The 20,884-nt window shown below is 49.5% G+C and overlaps 1 protein-coding gene across 2 annotated transcripts in view; it reads left to right on the top strand.

Moving 5' to 3' along the window:
- The first annotated feature begins 14,972 nt into the window (after positions 1-14,972).
- CHST11 (carbohydrate sulfotransferase 11) overlaps positions 14,973-20,884 on the top strand; it is a 256,954-nt gene continuing 251,042 nt past the window's right edge. The window contains exon 1 of one of the 2 annotated variants that reach the window (XM_032346537.1): positions 14,973-15,726. In XM_032346537.1, the coding sequence (XP_032202428.1) occupies positions 15,624-15,726 (103 nt within the window). In that variant the 5' untranslated portion in view covers positions 14,973-15,623. Of the gene's footprint in view, positions 15,742-20,884 lie in introns of both variants that reach the window. The other variant, XM_032346536.1, reaches the window with a different exon arrangement.

Genomic DNA, 20,884 nt, shown 5'->3' with positions numbered 1-20,884 from the left:
GTCTAGAGGAAACCAGATACAAGTTTTAAGACTCTTCCCAGCAGTGACACAGGGATGCACTTAATTCATTAGCAACCGGCTGTGACAACACGCGTGAGGTGCTGTCTATCAGGAAAGATTGCCGGAGCCCAGGAGGCCAGGGAGCTTCACTGGGGCTCTGTCACGTAGGCACCCCTGCCTAACATGTACTAAAATTCCAGACTTCCAGAGGAAGGCAGGTGTTCAGCATAAACCATATGGTTTGTACCAAGATTTTGGGCACGGCGAGCCACTCTCGTCAGTTCTGGGAATGGTGACAACCCTGCCTGAATCCATGTTCCCAGAGGCCAGCCAACCCTGCAGACAGTCTGGATCTGGCTATGTTAACTCCCTTCCACAAGGGGCCTTGGATCCACTTGTGTCTTCTCCATAGCTGGGTCCGTGATCACCGCATCACCGTGGGTTCTCGGTTCTGTCTCGGGCCATGTGCTTTCCAAAGTCCTGCATATCCTGAACAGGCCATCGGAAGGGCTACGGGTGGCAGAGCAGGCCAGCGACCCAGCAAGACACAGCTCTCCCCCAGGGTTACCATCCTGAGCCAGAGGCGTCCTCAACTGGGACGTCTTTCCATCCTTCCCCGTTATGGGAAAGAATGGCGTGACCCCTCTTCTGCTTAGTATCCTACCTGCCCCTTGGGGCTGATCATCTGTCCACGGCTTGGTCCCAAGGCAGGAGGCAGGAAATGCCAGTGCAGGACCCTAGCATTTGAACTGCTTTCTCCACCTTCTTTTCTTTTCTCCTTCCCCCATGCCACTGAGCTGGGAACAGGTGGCGTCCCATGTCTTCAAAGCCACAACAGCATACTCAGAATAAACTTGGGCATCTGGGCAGCCAGGCCTGGCTGCTGTTAATGTGTTCATGAGAGCTAAAGAAATATAGAAAGTCCTTTTCTCTCTTGGCAAACGTTGGCTTCCAGTGGTACTTGGCGATTCAAAGTGGATGGATTACTGTTTTGCTCTAGATGGGACCTTTCTTCCAGTGGGGAGAGAAACCTCATGGCCTGTGTTGGGCATGGATGGCTGGGTGAAATTTAATATCCACACATTTCATTTCGGAGATGACAACTTCCATTTGTATGATGCTTTGCAATGGAAATGGGCTCTTACGAACACGTCACAGTAATTCAGTGATAGTCATTGTACAGGTTAAAAAAACAGACCTAAAGAGGGCGAGTTAATGGTAGAGCTTGGACTCACACACATGTCTTGAGACCTTGGCATTCAATAAACTTCTTACTATAGGATGTTCATAGTTAGCAATAAATCTTCCCTGACTTTTGTATTCTCTGGACAGATGACGATGTGGTTAAAAAAAGTCTGTTCTTTTTCATCCAGTGGGATGGGCTGAATCATGTCTGAATAACAACCCAAAGATGTCCACGTCTTAATCTATGGAACCTATATATATGGGACCTTATATGGCAAAAGGAACTTTGCAGATGTGACTAAATCAGGGATTTTGAGATAGGGAAATGATTCTCATGATCTCAGTGGACCTGTGTAATCACAATGGTCTCGGTAAGAGGGAAACAGGAGAATTTCAGGTGCTATGCTGTAGCCTAGAGAATGGAGGACAGGACGACCAACTAAGGAATACAGGTGGCCTCCAAACGCAGCTAAAAAAGACGAGGAAACAGATTCTTCCTAGAGCCTCCAGAAGGGATGCAGGCCTGCTAACAACCTTGATTTCAGCCCCCCTAAGATTGACTTTGGACTTCTGACCTCCAGAGCTATAAGATGATAAATTTCTGTCATTTTAAGCCACTCAGTTTGTGGAATTTGTTATGGAGGCAACAGGGCAGAGTACATTCAGCATCCCTTCTTCTTCTTTTTTTTTTTTTTAAAGATTTTATTTATTTATTCGACAGAGAGAAAGATCACAAGTAGGCAGAGAGGCAGGCAGAGAAAGAGGGGGAAGCAGGCTCCCTGCTGAGCAGAGAGCCCGATTTGAGGCTTGATCCCAGGACCCTGAGATCATGACCTGAGCCAAAGGCAGCGGCTTAACCCACTGAGCCACCCAGGCTCCCCTCAGCATCCCTTCTTATGAAAGAATCCATTTGGGCCTCTTGGGGAGCCGTCCTGCCCATTCTCCCGGTCCTTGTGCTGTGAGTGGGACTGATTCCGCCTTTGGCTCCGGGATGGAGCATGTTATTGGGGCCTGGCCCGTGAGAGAAGCACATTCTCTGTCCCTGGTGAGGGATGGGCAGGTGACCACAGCTGGGCTCACCAGGCTAAAGCACTAGACTCTTGCTGGGGTGGTCAGGAAGGAGGCATACATTTTCCACTGTCAATATGGAGCTGAAGCTGGGAAGCCTGCAGCGGCCACCTGAGAAGGAAAACACAAAGGCAGCAGCAGAGTAGTGGGCTGGAGGGAGACATTGTCCTGAAGACATGGCTCGAAACCTTGAATCCAGTCACGCCTAAAAGCAGCTTTGCCCCTTGAGGGTCCCAGTTACAGGCTTCAAAGTCCCTTTTTGTTCGTGCTAGTTGGGGAGTCAGATTTCTGATCCCCGATGTTCCTGACTAATATAATTACTGGTCAGGAGTCACCTAAGTGATATCATTTGATGGTTAATTTTATTGAAGTTTCATATTATTAAGCATTAATCTAGATAGTACTACTCTAAGAGGAGGCATGTCCTTGTCCAAATGGCACTGACTTTATAATTAAAACCAAGGAGAAAATATGGGTCCTTTCTCATAACAGTTGTCTGCTGGGACCTTGCTTTTCTGAGGCTTTATTGCACATGGCTATTGAGACCCAGGGAAGGGGAATAACTTGCTTCCAGCCACGTGGTCAGCTGGTGGCAGAGCTGGGATCAGAACTCTTGCCCCGTCTCCCGGTGCCACGCGCTTTCTCCAGCTCTCCGGAGAGGGCTCTCCGTCCCATTTTCATGGCTCTAGAAATTCACACCCTGCTGTGTGCAATTAGTCCTCGCTGCTCTCTCTTGCATTCTCAATTTTGTTTTCGGAGCCCTAGGTTTATCATGATCATAATGAGATTATTTAACATCTTGAATATTAACAATGTGACTCCACAGAATAAAGTTTGGTTTCCAAGGTTATTATTGTTGACCGCACCCATCATTCAACCTTTTCTGCAGAAACATCCCTTTGAGGGCAAGACACGCATGCTGCCCCTCCCTGTAGAGGTCATGTATCAAAGGATCTCCATTTGAATTCCTTATATTGGTGACACTAGCCTGACCCACCTGCCCACAGGAACCAAACTCATCTGATGATCCTAGAATCACCCTAGACTCGGGACAGGAAGGGATCTTTAAGCGTACTTGTCCAATCTTTGTATTTGTTTGCTCAACGAAAAATTTTTCCTACAATTTAAAGACATCCTTTTAAAATGAAGACTTTATTTATTTATTTTTTTTTTAGAGTAGTTTAAGGTTTACAGCAAGATTGAGGAGACGATAGAGATTTCGCATATACTCCTGCCCCCAGACATGCATAGCCTCTCCATTACCAACATTCCCCAGCAGTGTGGGACTTTTATTATTATCATCACTCCCATCTGTAGTTTATATTCGGGCTCCTTCTTGGGGGTGTACATCCTGTGGGTTGGACAAATGTTGAATGACCTATAGTTATCATTACGGTACCATACGGAGCGTTTCCAATGCCCTAAAAATCCTCTGCGCCCTGCCTGCTCATCCCCTTTTCCTAGCTAAGCCCTGGCAACCATTGATCATTTTACTGCTTCCGTAGGTTTGCCTTTTCCAGAATGTCATGTAGTTGGAACCATACAGCGTGCAGCCTTTTCAGACTGGCTTCTTTCACATAGAAATAGGCATCACCCTTTGCATTTTCCAGTTGGAAAAGGGAGGCTAGAAAGTCAAGTATGTGTCAGTCAGAGTTCTCCGCTGAAGGCAACTACTCCCGAATGTTCCGAAGGAGCTCGGCCCTGCTGGGGCCCGGATTTTGGACGACTGGACTCCAAAACTGTGAGAGAGTGAATTTCTGCAGTTTGAAGCCACCAGACATGTGGTGATTTGTTTTGGGTGCCACAGAAAGTGAAAACACTGCCACTTGGCACAGACGCCAAAGTTCCTGGGAATGAATGTGGGACGGGGTCCTGTGAATTCACAGCTCCTCCAGAGAGCCAGACCCCTGGCGCTCTGCCTTTGCCACATAGCACTTAGGTCCGATATGGGCAGAGCCCAGGTCACTTGCTGTGTCTTAGCTGCAAAGCATGCTGGGAGCTGATATCCGTCTGGCTCCTCCCTGGAGTGGGAGGGTCTGCAGCCCTCATTGATGCTGGGTGGTTGTAAATATGACCAGTATCCTCTCCAAAGGGGCTCATCCAAACTCACCGTGTTGTTAGTCTACTTGGGTCGCTATAACAATCAGATTCTGTGGCTTAAATAATAGGCATTTATTGTCCCACAGTTCTGGAGACCAGAAGTCCAAGACTGAGGTTCTGGTAGGGTTGATTTCAGGGAGGTCTCTCTCCTTGGCTGGTAGACAGCAGCCTTCTTATGGTGTCTTCCCAGGGCTTGTCCTCTGTGAGTGTGCCAGAGAGAGTGAGCCCTGGGGTCTCTGCCTCTTCTTATCAGGACAGCTGTCCTATTGGATTAGGGCTGTGCACTATGGTTTCATTTAACCTTAATAGCTCTTTTGCTTTAAAGATTTATTTATGGGCACCTTGGTGGCTCAGTCGGTTAAGCGTCTGCCTTCAGCTCAGGTCACGATCTCAGAGTCCTGGGATTGAACTCCATGTCAGGCTCTCTGCTCCGTGGGGAGTCTGCTTCTCCCTCTCCCGGATCCCCTCCCCCTCACGTGCTCTGTCTCTTTCTTTCTCAAATAAATAAATAAAATATAAAAAAATAAAGATTTATTTATTTGAGAGAGAGAGAGCATGCGGGGAGGGGCAGAGATTGAGAGAGAGAGAGAGAGCGAGAATCCCAAGCATATTCCTTGTTGAGGATGGAGCTCGACACCTGGCTTGATTGCATGACCCTGAGATCATGACCTGAGCTGAAATCAAGACTGGACACTTACTCAACTGCCACCCAGGCGCCCCAACTTTAATAACGCCTTTAAAGGCCTCATGTCCAGCAGTTACACTGGGCATTACATGTCTGCATAAGAATTTTGGAGGATAATCCAGTCCACAGCAGTTGCACAGTGGTTAGAGGTGTGCCAAGCTCTGTGCACTCACGTGGCTCTGAATCGATCTCTTAGCTCCTCCCCCATCAGACTGGGCCACACCGGTCACCATGTATCTAGAAAAGCAAGGATGCCCTTGTACCTTCTGTCACCCTTGTACCTTACTGCCTGGCAGGCAGGGGGCAGAGCAGGGGAGGAGATCGGCCAGTTCCCCTATGACATTGGTGGCACAGCCCTAAGTTCCACGTCTCCATCCACACCTCGCAATCTATGTATTCGTAGCTCTTAGTGGCAAACAACGGAAACCAACTATGGCTTAGGTGGAGAAGGCATTTCTTGGCAGATTGATGGGTGGCTTGAAGAAGTGTGTTAAGAGGTCCGGGACATAGCTCAAAAGTCAGCAGGAAGAAGGGCCGTGGAAGGCCATGATCGCAGTACACGGTCAGACCGGAGAGGCCACCACTGCCACCGCAGCAGGATTTTGTGGAGCTACCACTCAAGAGGGTTGTCTGCTGTCCCTGCTTTTCTGCACCAGCAGCTCTGGGCTCAGCGGACCAGGATGGGCTCCTCTAACCAGTCAGACTTAGACCCGAGTAGTCCTCACAGCAGTTCTAAAAATACGTGTTATCGTCCCCATTTTACAGATGAGGAAACTGAGACCCAAAGATGTCAGGTGACTTGCCAATGGCAAGTTTAGGTCAGCCTGACTCCAAAGCTCATGTTTAACTCCCAGTAACCACACCTGGTGCCTCAGCCCCACTGCTGGAGAAAGCACATGTCTACTTCCAGAGGGATCATTCCAGTTGCTCCTGCCAGCGATGTGTCCTCTTTTCACTCAACCCTTCCCAGCGTCGGGAAAGCGTGTCATTGACCACAGGCCCTTGCTAACTTGATGGACTAGAACAGTGACTTCTTGTTTTGGTTTGCTTCTCTTCAGCTGTTGAGGCTGACCATTTCTCCATATTTTATTATCCACTTTCATTTCCTTTCCCTATGTGTGAAAAATCCCATCCATGTTTTTTGTTCATGTGTCTGCTAGGGTCTCGGTGGTGTTATCTTAGTTGTTCACATGAACTCTTTACATATGGCAGGGAAGTTTCACTCTTTATCTCTCTCTTTTTCTTCCCCCAATGACTATTTTCGCCATATTTTTATTTCCTGTTTAACTTTGTTCACGTCCCTTTGACAAACAGGAGCTTTGCCCTTTAGGGTCACATATTTAACAATTATTTTTCAGGCTGCCCACATAACACAAGGGACTGTTTCGGGGGAAACCTCTCTAACCCTGAATACTTAGAGGAGTCCTCTTTTTCATGGCCTGCCACGTCACAGTACTTTTGGGTCAATAGGCTTCTAGGAATCCTTTCCTCTCCAGAGAGAGGGTCACGAGAGCCATGGGTTTTCACCACACCCTGGGGCAAGAAAAAAAAAAAAAAAAGACAAAGGTGAATATTGTTTGCTTCTGTCATTGACTCATCTTCCCCTCTAGTCAACTATGTGCAGGCAGAGAGGAGAGACAGGCAGGGGCAACGCTAAAACCCTGGTTTAAAATTCACGGAGTTTTGACCGGCAGAGAGGAAAGGCTCTGACAGTGAGTGTGCTGTGAGCACAGCGGCTGCTGAAGGCCTGAAAAGCTCTCCTTTAACTCCTTATTGCCCACCCCCGACCTGCACTGCCAAGCTCCCTTAAGGGTTGATCTTGATAAAGCATCATCTTGATAGGAAGTCTAGAGGAGGAGCTGTTAGACGTCTGGAGGACACAGGGACATGGTTGGTACACCATAAAGCAGGAGCCTTAGAGCCACGAAGCTGTGCTGATGGGAGCCAGTCTCTTAATCTGCCTGAGGCTCAGTCTTATCATCTGTGTAATGGGATACTGATGCCGCCTTGTGTGATTGATGTGAGGATTAGGGATGGTGCACGTCATGTGCTTAGCAGAGTCTGGCATGCGGTTAGGTACGCAGCGGAAGCCCATTCTAATGCATCAGGGCGGTAATTGACAAGAACTTGTGGGTCATGTGCCATGTGCCCCGTGTGGCAACACGTCAGTGGCAACTGGTCCCCCAAATCGGCCTTCATGGGCTTACAAGGTGTAGCCCAGGAGCCAGGGCCCAGCTCATGAGATGACTCTGCAACTGTCCAACAGGGTGGACATGCTGAATTATAGAGTAAAGGCTTCGCATCTTACAAGCAGCAAGATACCTCTGCAGGTACCTTGGGTAGCTTAGGGAAAGTTTCCTAGAGGAAGTAGGGACTTGATTTGGGTTTTGATGATTTAAGAAAGCTTTTTGCCTTTTATTAGGACATTTTTTCCCCTCTGAAAATGAAAATAGCTATATGTTTTTCCTTTTTAAGTATAATATTCTCTCTTCACAAAAATACTTCAACAATGCAGTAACTTGATTTTAAAAATCTCAACACTCAGGAATACCTACCACTCATGCTCGTATAACATGTATATAATGGGATATAAATGTAATTAGGTTTGCTTACATATTTCTACAAAAGCAAGAGCAAACATACACACTGTGTGGTAACGTCTTTAAGATTTGACCACTTCCTTTGTAGTGGCTGGAGTATTCCATTGTATTCAAGTTTTGTCCTTTTTCAAACCAAACCCTAACTGCTCTACCCTTAGGTGATTTTGGCACAGCTACGGACATGAATATTCAAATTCTCTCAATCAATAGCTTAGCGATTTTAGTCAAATTATTGTTGGATCACTTTCCAGAAATGTTGTAGAAGTTGTATTGATCTCTCCACACTTCCATCATCAGTACATAAGGATTCTCTTCTCCCCACACCATTGCCAGCGCTGGGTCTTACCAGTATCTTATGGTTTCTGCCAGGCCGCAGGTAAAAATGGTCTCACTCATTGAATGTGTATTTCTAGACCACCCTGGGCCAACACTGTCACGCTAGGCATGGCAGATTTAGGGCCACAGCCCTCCCCTCACAGAGCTCAAAGAACACAGGATTGAGAGACATGAATTAAGCAGTTCCTGCAAAATTGTGAGGAGGGCTGTGATCATTTGCCTTTCTTAGGTTATCCAGTCAGGTCTTTAGTAAAAGAGATAAAATGGGCCCGTGGAGGTTTTATGGTGATGTGAGCTCATGTTTGTCAGCAGACCAGGGAGATGGCTGCTCTCTCTTGCCTCCGTTAACTCGTGAAATGATACAGATGAAGGAACAATGTTATGGAACACCCCGAGGGATTTTCTAGGGGAAACAGATGAAATCAGTTAGGCTTTTCTGGCCTCATTTCTATAACATCCTTGAAACCTTATCTATTATTAATGTCTTGAGGACTGCACAGGCCTATGGGAGTTATACCCTGATGTGGCATGCTTTAATTACACAACATGGGATAAAATAATAATTGTATAAAATGGTGCTGGAACAACTGAGTATATGTACTAAAAAAAAAAAAAAAAAAGGCGAGTGAGCGAGCGAGAGAGACCTCCCCACCATGCTTCTTTACACCAGAGAGACAAATTTCACTCAACGTAGATCAAAGATTTCAATGTAAGGGCCAGAACCATGATGGTTCAGCAGGAGAACACAGGAGAAAATCTTTGTGGCATTGAGTTAGGCCAAGATTTCTTTAACAGGACAGAGAAACATGAGCCATCAAAGAAACGTTTGCTAAAATGGACTTCAGTTTTGAGAACTTGTGCTCTTCAAAAGGCACGGTTAAGAAAACAAAAAGGAGAGCTGACTGAGAGCAGACAGATGCAAAACATGTATGGGCTCATTCCAGGAACTGTGAAGGATTTAGTGACATCACAACCGATCATAAGAAATCATGGTTAAAAATTTGAACAGACGCCGTACGACAGAAGGTTTTTGAATGATTAAGAAACACATGAAAAGGTGTTCAGCATCACTGGTCATCACAGACAAGCAGTTAAGGCGAAAGTGACAGGTCATGAAACGTTCAGCGGGATGGCTAAGTTAAGAAGACTGACAGCACTAAGTATTGAAAAGGATACAAGAGTCTCCTTGTTTCCTGATAGTGAAGCAAAAGGGTACAGTGGTCACTTTGGAGGAGAGATAGACTGTGTCCTATAATGTATCCTAGGTATTTGCCCAAGATGAATGAAAACATTCGGAAACAGATTTGCTTACAAATGTTCTTTGTGGTGCTGTTCGTAGAAGCTAAATACTGGAAACTGTGCAAATGTGTGTCAGCTATTGGATGGACGGATGAACAGATTGTGATAAATCCACACTGGGGAATACTACTCAGCAATGAAAAAGGAATTCCATATTAAGGTGAATGAATTTCAAAATAACCGTGTTAAGTGGAAGGAGCCGGCCATGGCAGGCTACATAGCACATGATTCCATTTCCACAGAATTGTAGAAAAGGCACATGGGTGGCTCAGTCAGTTGAGTGTCTGACTCTTCCATCCAGGTCTTGAGCTGGGGGTTGTGAGTTCAAGCCCTGCGTTGGGCTCCACACTGGGTGTGGAGTTTACTTTAAAAAAAAAAAAAAAAGATCTAGGAAAGACAAAACTGTAGTGAAAGAAAGATGATCAGTGGCTGCCTAGAGCCAGGGTCTGGGCCGGAGATGGACAGCAGAGGGGGTGAGATGGAACTGCCTGGACATTGGAAATGGAGATAGTATCTCAATTGCCGTCGTGGAAGTTATAAACCACTTATAATCACCTAACTTCAGCAAATTACACCTAGAGTTAATAGGTTTTATTTATGTATTAAAGCTGGGAAGAAAAAAAAATCAGAAAAAAATTGAACTTTCTGGGCTCCCTTCTTATGTATTTCCTGCTTTGGTATGATTTCTATTTTGAATTATATGTGGGAGTAAGGTTTTCAGTTCGAGGTTCTCAGTGTCTCCATTGGGCCCCCGGCACCAAAGCCTTGGAGGCCCTTTTGGTCACACGTTGGGGACACCGATCACCTCCGAGACATCTGCTGTTATTGTCCTTCAGACTCTGCGTGACTTTCATGCTAGACTTGGAGCCCCAGAGTCTCTGGTGACACAGGGGCCACGGTGCTGGGTTCCTGACTCCCCTAGTGACCACAGATGCCTTCTGCCTCCCAGGGCACAGGGTGGGAGGCACTCACACCTCCCTTCTGAAATCTCCCCCAGAGCCCCCTCCCCCCTTTCTCCCTGGCCTTCCCTCTCCTATAGTTTTACATTTGTCTCCAAGAAAGTCTTCATCAAATCCCTCAGGCAGGTAGCAAGAAGCTGCTCCAAAGGGAGGGGTCGCGGAGTAGTGAAAGATACAGGAGAATAAACACAAGTGAATATTTCAATACATTAGCAGGCCATGGATGTCAAAGTGTGCAGAAGAGATGCTAATGTCCTCATTGGAGAGCAGCAGGAGGCGGGGGTCCTGGAAGGATGGGTCACGGGGGCACGAGCAAGGGCTGGCAGGGGTGGAAAGGGAGACAAGCAGTGAAGGCACCCGGCAGTCATTGCATGCCGCGGCATCTCCCTGGCATCCTGCCCATCAAGGCAGCTGCTCCTGTAGGGCCCAGACGGGGACACAACCTGCCACAGGTCACACAGGTCCACGTGGTCCATCCGAGCCCTCGGCCTGGCTGGCAGTCAAGCAAGGAGAAGACAGGGGACCCAGGAGCCCCTGCTGCTGCTGCCGTCGGGCTTGGTGACCTGGAAACTGCCAACACTGCTGTGTGACCCTGGGTATGTTAGGTCACTGTTCTCTGCCTCAGTTTCCTCCTCTGTATCATGAGGATAGCAGTGGCCCCCATCTGGAAGCAGGTAGGGAGGGGAAGCCCATAAAATGCCTAGAACATGACCAGGCCCAAGGGAGCCCTGCAAATAATGGCAGCTCCGTAGTCACCATGCCTGGGCCGGGTGTGGGGGTGGGCAGAGGCAGGGAGGTCATCGGATCGGAGCCGGAGAGCTTCCTTCCGGGTGGGTGCTGGGGAGCTGGCCAGAGAAGCTAGCGAGCGGAGTTCTGTGCTGGGCATGGATGGCGCACGGCAAGGTATGGGCGAGACCATGCAGGGGGCATTTGGAGTGGGGTCGAGCGTTGGAGTCCAATAGCCCTCTCTCCTCCAGAAGGGAAGGAGAGGAGCCTCTGGGGCCTAAACTGGGCAGAGGGGCAAAGGTAGCGTCAGAAAATGAACAGAATGACGGTGGGAATTTCTTCCCTCTTCCTTTGTCTCCCTCATCCTTTCCTTCCTCTCTCCTTTGTCCTTCGCTGTCTCTTCCCCCGCTCCTACCCCGCTCTGCCTTCCTGTCTTTCATCCCTACCTTGTTCCAAAAAGCCTGCAAAGAGGCGTCTGCCTTCCCAGCTGGGTCATGAGTAACCCACTTGTGTACCTGCGGTTTACCTACCTGTAGACAATCTGCACCTAAGATCACCGCATGCCGTGGGCCAATGGTTTTTGATTCCACTCCACAAATATTTACTGTGCGCTGGCTAACTGAGCATACTTTGTGCTGGTGGTGCCCGAGAGATGCAAATGGGTAAGGCCGGTCCTCGGAGGAGCCAGTCGGGGGGCCCCTCGCTGATGTTGGCAGAAGACAAGCCGCCTTTTCCCAAGGATGGTAAAGAGCTCTCTGTCTCCCAGTGGCCTGGGCCCACTGCCTTCTGCAACCCAGTGCAGAAAGGGGCATGGCTGCCAGTCCTGCAAGGTCTCAACAAGACTGTACATTGAAGGCATGGCCCACGGGAACGAGTCAGAGCCCAGCCTGCAGGTATGGGAGGGCTTGGTAAATATCTTCGGGCTCACTGCTGACAGCTCATGCGAGCTGGGTTTCTGATTTCACATCCATTTCTTCCTTGGCTGTGAGTTTTCCAAGATCATCCGTACACACAGAACTTCCCCCTTAATGTGTTTTTTCGGACCACACCAGGCGTTGAAATGGTGGAGTGGGGGTGCAGGAGAGGGTGTTATTTGCATGTTGTTAAATCAGACAGAGGATGTTTCCAGCCTAACAATGATGCAAGCTTTAACCAGGTCCCTGGATGAGTTCAGTGCTGGTTTGCCGGAGCTCTCTCGGCGTTAAAGGGAATTAGAAAAATAAGGGAAAATAAGATCTGAAGAACAAGGGAGCGGGGGCTTGCAGTCAGGAAGACTGTTCTCCAAATAATTTAAGCTCTGACTTCCTGGCATTGGTGTGGCGTGGAGCTGACTGTGACTAGTTCCAACCGATAAATGATGAGCAGAAGTGGCACGTGTTTCTTCAAGGCTGGATCACTGAATCGTTCAAGTGAGGTCTTCCAGAGACTTCCTCTCCTCAGACATGGCAACCTGCATTGTTCCAGGTGGGGGCTGCTTTGGCCTCATCCTTGAAAATGCCACATGGACATCCCCTCTACTGGCACACCACAGATGTGGTGGAGTGAGAGGTAAACCCTGGTTGTCTTAAGCCACTGAAACTGCGGCGTGTTTGTTAGTGCAGCAAAACGTGGCCTGTCCTGACTGGTACATTGGGAAAATGAAAACCCTGATCTGAGAGACAGGCCTTCCTTATCCTCTCTTCAGAATTCAAAATACCAAATCTTCTCCCTTCTTCTCAGTCTTATCAGGCAACACTGTGTGCTCTATCTGGTCAATACTGATCATGTAGCATGAGTCAAAAAAGTTTTGTTAGAACAGAAATGTACAGAAAGCAGCGAGTCCATTTGTGGTTGGGGAGTTTACAGTGTGACTGGGGGAGACAAGAAATGGTACCTTTCCCCTCACCCGTAATGTGGATAGAACAACAGAATCCCATGACCGTTATGGTACTTTGGAGGTGATCTAACTTAACTTTGTAGCCCAAGAAGGCATTACTTCTACATCTCTGACTTAGCTGTACCTGCCCCATACCAGTCATGAAGCTGAGCACAAGAAAAACAGAGGTGAATGAAACCCAGCCTAGTGGGTGCAGTGACCCAAGAGGGGTTTGAACCTAGTGCTCAGAGCACCAAGGAGGAAAGCAGCTACTTCAGGTGAGAAATCAGGGAAGGCTTCTTGGAAGAGGTGGTAGTTTACCTGTAAGAGGTTCACCTCTCCCTGTATGTTTGGGCCAATTCCTGCCTGATTGTGGGAATATAAAAATGGATGTTGGGCATGGCTCACCACCTTCTCCACCATTTGGGCCAACTCAACCCTCTATGACCCACCAGAGATTACACTTCTCGGCCCTGTGACTTCTCAGACTGCCTTGTGCACAGCCAGATTTTTGTCTACATATAGTGTGATCTCTGTCCTGGATGGTGAGACCCTAGTTGGGTGATCCCTGCTTGCTTTGTAAAACCAGGGATTAACAGGAGAGTGTGGTGTTCTAGGCAAAGTTCTCCAAGTGCTCATCTAACCATCCTCCATGCAAAGAATCCCTACCTTGATTGGGGTGTGTGGCCATGGGTTCACCTCCCATCCCCAATCTCCTCTGGGGAGAATCATTGAAGAATGACTTTGTTCTGGATTGTTCAGCTCGGCAGCCTTTATCAAGGGACTCATTCACGAGTGAGTACAAATTAATACAGTACATAGCAGTTACATAAATATTGTGCTGTAATTGATTGTTTTCTGTAATCAAAGACAAGGCTGCTGACTTTGTTACTTTCCCTACCTTACAGCTCTGGGAGAAGGGAACTGAGGTGGTAGAGGTGGGTTTTGGTGCATGGGTCTGTTTGCAAGTTGTGTCTGCTGTATTGAGAAGAGGGGAAGACCCCTTACATTCAGATTCAATAAATATTTATCAAATGCCTATTATGTAAGTGAGAGGCACTGAAAGACATAGTATCTTAGTTCATTACAAATTGAGTTAATAGTAGTAATAATTTGACAATATGACACAAAAGTTAGTCTTTACAATCATGTATTTCCCCCGGGCAGATACTGTTGGAATTTAAATAATCCTTTAAGTTTTAAAAGCCCAGTGTAAACTTACAGGGAAAACAGTGTAACAGTGTAACAGTATAAACTGTGTAAACTTACAGGGAAAGTAAAAAGACATGGCAGCCCCCATCTCTTGGCTTACAGAAACCACAGAGGGCAGAAGAACTGAGCAGCTGCAGTCCTCGTGTAGGTAAGTGGACTGTTTTCGAAAGTCAGAACAGGGTAGGGGAGCCAGCGACCAACACACTATTTGCCTGCATCCACTTTATTGATTGCCGAACCATTTAAATGCATGGCATTGGAAAAAAAAAATGCATGGCATTGGAAATTTTAAATTACTTTCCACAATACAAGAAAGCAACGCCATCTTTCCATTTACCTGCCAACGCTAAGGCCGGCTGGGTTTTTTCCATCAGTTGTTTGCATTCGGAGGAGAGTGACTTCGTGGGGGCAACCTCTCACTTCCCCTCTGCTGGGACTCCAGAGTACTTGAGAGAATTTGGAGGGAGCTCTACCCCTGGGGAAGCCAGAGTTTTCAAAATCCGCCAGCAAGCCCCTTTTGCCTTGTTGGTGGAGACACTGCGTAAATCCCCGGGGAAAGCTCAGGTGTCGCCTGACCCGGACTAGTGCAGTTTCCCTAACCTTGACCCGAAGTCATTCGTTTTAAACTCCTTTCCAAAACATCGCTCAAGCCAGGCTGTGGTTTGAAAGAAAAAACGAAACCGCCCGTTTTGAGCGTCGGCAGAAGGGCACTCACTCCCTGGGGGCTGGGAGCAACTTCCCGACCCCCCAGCGCAGGGATCTGAGATAATCGCGGACCACCAGACCCCTTTCCGCTCTCGGTGCCCAACGCACTCGCTGCCACTTCCCTCCACAAACGCCGGCAGGAGTGGGTGGCAGCACCGAGGCGATTTTATTCGCATTTTTTTCCTCCGGGTTTTGTCATGGAAACGCTGACACAGCCTCCAGACGGCGGCCGAGCGCGGCCGGGGACTGAGGGCTTTTGGGACCCTGCGGGAGCGCGGCTCCGCACTCCCCGGGAAACAGCTGGACGCGACCAATTCCCGGGCAGGGGCGGGGGGAGCGCGACGCTCCGCCCCGGCGCTCGGGTCCCTCCCTCCTCCCGGCTCTCCGCGGGCGCCCTCCCCTCGCCGGGGGCTGCGAGTTGCATTTGGTAAAACCCAGCCCGGAATATATAGATCATTGGAGCGCAATGAAGTAGGCTTTGGAGAGGAGGGAGGGGGTCCGGCCGACAGCCACAGCGGCCAGCGCAGCGGCGGCGGCACCATCAGCGCTCGCACCCTCGCCGCCCGGCCCGCGAGGAGGCAGCGCGGCGGCCGCCGGCGGGAGCGGAGGCGGCGGCGGGGAGGCGGAGAGGAGCAGCAGGAGGAGCAGGAGCGCGCAGCCGGCGGGTCCACGCATCTCGGCACTTCCAGAGCAACTCCGCCGCCTTCCATACCCCTGCCCGGGGCTGCGGGCTCCGCGAGCGGCCGCGAAGCCCTCCCGATCGTTCCCCCACCCCGAGCCCTGCCCAGCCCTGCCCTGCGCCTCCTGGGCTCCGCTCCGCGCTGCAGGGTCCCGGCTCCTGCGCCCCGGGCGCGCCTCCCGGACACCCCGGTCCCCGCAGCCAGGACAAAGCCATGAAGCCGGCGCTGCTGGAAGTGATGAGGATGAACAGAATTTGCCGGATGGTGCTGGCCACTTGCTTGGGATCCTTTATCCTGGTCATCTTCTATTTCCAAAGTATGTTGCACCCAGGTAGGGGGCGCGTTAGCGTGGTTTTGTTGAATATATTTTTTTTCCGCTCTCGCGCTCTCGCTCGCTCACGGGCGCCGGGTTTCTGCCTCTTCAACCTTACCTCTTCCCTCTCAGCCGCCTCGGGGCTCCTTGCTGCCCGGTCTGCCGGGGTCGCCGAGTCGGGATGGAGAGGAGGAGGGAAGACGTGCTCACCTTCCTCCTCTCTCTAGGCTCCCATCGGAGGATGGGAGCAGGAGGGGCGGTAGTTTTTTTTCTCCCCTCTCTCCCTTTTCTCTTTGTGTTTCTTGTCTGTCTGTCTGCGAGGTAGCAAAGCAAGGTAGAGAGGTTGTGGGCAGCTCCTGGTGGTGGGGGGCAGGTATGAAGAGAACGCAACTCCCGGTTGATGCCGTGAGCTGAGGATGAAAGGGCGCCGGGAGCCTGCGCCCTGCGCCTGGGCGCGCTGCCTGTTCCTGGGTGGGGGGCCCGGGGGCGAAGGCTGTGCGCCCCGGCGAGCTCGCCAGCCCCCGCCGCGAGCTGGGGAGCCCGAGGCTTAGGCTCCCACGTGTCCCGGGCTCGGCGCCGCGCGGAGGTGTGGGGAGAGGTTGGGTGCCCGGCGCTGCCCCTCCACCAGGCTGGGGAAGGGGGCGGGCACCCGCTGTTTGTTCCCGGGGTCTGACTCCGCATTGACCTTGCGGCTGGTGCCCTGGGGCCTGCTTCACCCTGCGCCCCCACCCCAGCGGCTCTCCGGACTCGGTGCTGGTTACGGCCTCTGGGTCACGCCTTGGTCGCAGCAGTTTTGGAGGAAACTTTGGCCGGGTCCTGGGCTGACCGTCAGGTTGCTTCCTCCATTCCTGGGTTCCGAGCATCCAAGTCCCCTGGAGGGCCCCCGGGCCTGTGGCAGTGAGCCCCCTTCCCTCTCCTAACCTCCCCCCTCACCAGCCCTCGGGAGCTTAGACAAGTTCCTCATCTGAAATGTGGATTGGGGGAGGATCGAGGCTCGCCCCTTCCTAGGGGCGCTATGGAAAGTTTGGGACCCGAGGAGGGAGGGGCGCCTTTGAGCGCGGCGGCCGGGGTTCGCAGCTTGGCCCCCAAGCCCAACAGGTAAGGCTTCGGGGCGCCTAAGGAGTCTTCGGGGCGGCGCGGATCTCCCCGGGGAGCCGTGGAATGCCCATGCCACCTCACCCCCGGCAGGCCCCCGCTGGGCCACATTGGCTCCGAAATCCATTTTTTCTACGCCTCCGAGTTGCCTTTCTCAGTATAACCACAGCAATAATTTGCTTTTATAATTGCAAGGAGGGAGCTGGAAACACATTTCCTTCCAGGGAAATGGGGTTGGTGTGTTTCTTTTTGACCCCCCCCTCCCCCGGGGTTTCCTTTCAGTGTGTATCTAACACTTGGAGCAGACGCAGCCTGCTTTTGGGTGGGTGGCAGAGGAATGAAGCTGTTCTTTCCATCAATCAGGCCGGGCTGCCGGTGTGAGCTTCCTTGACAGCGCGGGCCGACGGGGCCCCTGCGCCCTGCTCCCTGCTCCGCCCGCCTGGAGCAGTTGTTAGGGTGGCCACAGGGCCAAGGATATGGTCTGACACTACCACATGTAACCTCAGGACATCCGAGCCAGCCTTGTAAAAGATGGCTTTTGTTTGCCGTTGGGTATTTTTAGTTCCATGTCAGCAAACTGCAGCCGTGTTTGTCTCCTCACCCAAACCGGTGGTTGGGAAACTTCTAAGGGAATTTAAAAATGGACCTCGCTTATGTTCTGGGCAGCCTGGGGTGGTTGCAGCGGGCAGGGCCAGACAGAGAGAGGCATCCTGGAAGCCAGGCCAGACTCCGCCCCAGAGACTGGGGGACTCCGTGGTGTGCAAGCACACTGGGGCTCAACCAGTTTAAACAAAGGGCCGAATGATTTGGTCTAGACTCTAGACATGTGTTTAGGTCACTTAAAATTTGCCTGGATGGAACATGCCAGGTAGTTCTCTGTAGAAATGCCTGGAACAAGGATAGATCTTCGACTCTATCAGGAATGCACTTGAGCCTCTCTGTACCTGTTAGTGGTCCAGGAAAAGACTAATAATACCACTGCCATCCATGCTTTTCCTGCAGCCTGGGCTTTGCTTTTCTTGTCTGAGAATTAGGAAATAACTTTCTAACCAGAGACACCAGGAAGAAACTTTCAGCTTGTCATTGGCACTTTGCTAAAATTTCCATCCCTGGTTTACAGTGTCGGCTTGAAAGTGGCGCTGGTCTTTTCGGTCTAGCCTTTGGAAATCAGGGACAGAACTTTTTCTAAGGGTGCCCTGATAAGGCTCCTCTGTCGTGGACCCTGTGTTCTCCGCCTTTTCTTCCCTTCCTGACCTCATTCCCTCCCAAAAAATAGCACTTGTTTATTAGTCATATCTCTATGAGCATGCTCTTGGGACTTTTCCCACCCGGTCCTTAGCAAGTACTGCGTTCAGTACCTTCTGTTCATCAGACCTGAAGATGGTTCAGTCGGAAGGTCTTCCTTATTTTGAATTACCTATGGTTCCATGAAAACTTCATGCCAATGCTTTATTAAGACATGGGACATAAAAATGTGTTTTGAAATCACTATTACACATTTTCCTTTCTTTTTTCCCCCATTTAAAAAAAAAAAGATTTGATTTATTTATTTGACAGACAGAGATCACAAGTAGGCAGAAAGGAGGAAGCAGGCTCCCCACTGAGCAGGGAGCCCGATGTGGGGCTTGATCCCAGGACCCTGGGATCATGACCTGAGCCGAAGGCAGAGGCTTTAACCCACTGAGCCACCGAGGCACCCCCTTTTTCCCCCATTTTATTCAACTTTACTGACATTAAACATTACTGATGACAGCTGACACTCCATCATTTCTACTGCTTTGAATTTCTTTAAAAGTGAGCTGATCTTTGCCCCTTTGATTTAGGGTGATGGTGGGATGATCCTTTGGCCAGTCTCTGCAGTGTCAGTCTTTCCAGATCACCCAGGGAGAGGCAGAAGGGACCGCAGCATGGCATAGATTGTGTTGCTAAAAATTTGGAGCCCTCTGGCAGGAGTTCCACATACCTGTATCTGAAATAGAAAAATAGTACTCCAAAAGAAATGGATTCCTGGCTTTATTGGTGGCTAGAAAACACCTAGAGTGTGAGAGGAGGGACAGAAAGAAGAAAGGAGATGGCTGGTGATGGGGAGGGCTGTCTGTCTCTCCCTCTGATTCTAATCTGAGGCCCACTGTCTTTTGTACTTTTCTAATTGATAAACTGGAGCAATTTCTAAACTCGAGAAGCTGATCTTTCATTTGTTTGGAGCATTTAGCAGAAGTGGGCCTTGTCAGGCATTGTGCAAAACACAGGAATTCGAATGGGGCCAAAAGCCTGATCGTGGGGAGCCTGGCCCCATTCTAATTCCTGTGTTTTGCACAGTGCCTGACACATAGTAGATGCTCAATAAAATATTTGTTGGATGAAAGCATGAAGTAGCTCAACCCTAGAAGACCCGCTTGTCCGGTTTTCAGGAAGGGTGGCAAGCCTTGCCAAGAATGCTGTGTCAGTGAGTCTGGGTCTGTCTGGTGGGGACCCTTCCTTGCTTTCCTGTCTCTGAGACCCACATGTCCCCTCCCTCCCCCGCCAAGACAGGGATTTGGTTTAAGTCAATATGCACCAGACCAGAACATTCCCCAAGGGCTAGATTTGCTGCCCTGAGGTTTGATGCAGCAGAGGGCCCTGCTCTGCATCCTGGGTACCCTAGGTACCGGGGAAGCTTGGCCTTGTTTAGCTACTGACTTGAAGAAACCCATCCACAGGACAAACATCTTTTGTGGGTGTGCACTGCTCCTGAAGTTGGTGAGAAGGGAAGCACAGGCTTGTGGTTTCTGTACACTTTTAGTCAATCAGTGAAAGCATCATCTAGAAGTGCCTCCGGGACAGTACCGTGTCTCGCATACCTGCCTGGGACAGCGGGGTCTTTGATGGCGCCCTGTTGTGCAAGGCGGAAGCTGAGAGGCCCCCGGGGTGCTGCGTTGTGTGAAGACAGCCCCTCTGAACCTTCCTTTTGTGTCACTCTGTAGGATTGTGGTTTTGTTTGAAAGCTCCTGTTCAAAGAGAAGCCTGCAGAGGAGAAAGCCTTTTCCTTTCTCGGCCTCTTTTTTTCCTTTGGCCGAATGTTTACTTTCACTGTTGCCTGGGATTTCTTTGCCCTGGTTGGATGTATTGAAAGATTATACCCTTCATTTAAAGACTTCTTGGGTTACCTCTTTGTAGTTTTACTTGATTAGATTGAATGCACGGTGCCTTTGTGTTATAATTTTAGTCTAATTATAAACATAATAGGTGCTCTGTTTAGAAAATGTAGGAAGTGTAGATGAGAAGTTATTTATTATTCCAGCACCCAGAGGCAAAAGGTGCTTTATCCTATGTTATTGAATATATAGATTTAAAAAAGAGTGAGACCATAGTGTGACATTTGTACCTGTTTTGATGTATGTTAGACAAATTCATCATTATGGTGACTAGTTATTAAGTTTAGAGACAAAATTTAGGGACGCCTGGGTGGCTCAGTTGGTTAAGCCATTGCCTTCGGCTCAGGTCATGATCCCAGGATCCTGGGATAGAGTCTTGCATTGGGCTCCTTGCTTGCGGGGGGAGTCTGCTTCTCTCTCTGCCTCTGCCTGCTTGTGCGCTTGCGCACTCTCTCTCTCTCCCTCTCTCTGACAAATAAATAAATAAATAAACCTTTAAAAAAAATAAAGACAAAATTTAATCACGACCTTTTTAATTTATAGACGTACATGTATCTCTGCTGTCTCCTCCACTCCTCTGCTCTGTAGGATGTCAATCCAATTTTTTTTCCTTTTTTTTTTTTTTGGCTGCACTTGTTTAATTTTATTTTTTAATTTAATTTAAACTTATTTATTTTTTAAAAGTAGGCTCCACGCCCCGTGCAGAGCTTGAACTCACAACCCTGAGATCAAGACCAGAGGGCAGGAGTCGCCCAGGCGCCCCTGCACACATTTAATCTTCAACTAAAGAATCTTTTTGCTTAGACGTGAAATGAGTTTGGAGTCAGAGGAATTTGTAGGGGCTGTTCTTAGGTTAGTTATCTGAAACTTCCTTTGGAGAGGCATCAGGGGGTCTCGAATATGGGACCCTTATGGATCCCAACCGCAGCATG

Source organism: Mustela erminea, chromosome 6 (assembly GCF_009829155.1).
Source record: "Mustela erminea isolate mMusErm1 chromosome 6, mMusErm1.Pri, whole genome shotgun sequence".
Taxonomy (NCBI): domain Eukaryota; kingdom Metazoa; phylum Chordata; class Mammalia; order Carnivora; family Mustelidae; genus Mustela; species Mustela erminea.
The sequence above is the reverse complement of the archived record's forward strand: the minus strand, read 5'-3'. Positions and strand labels throughout refer to the sequence as shown.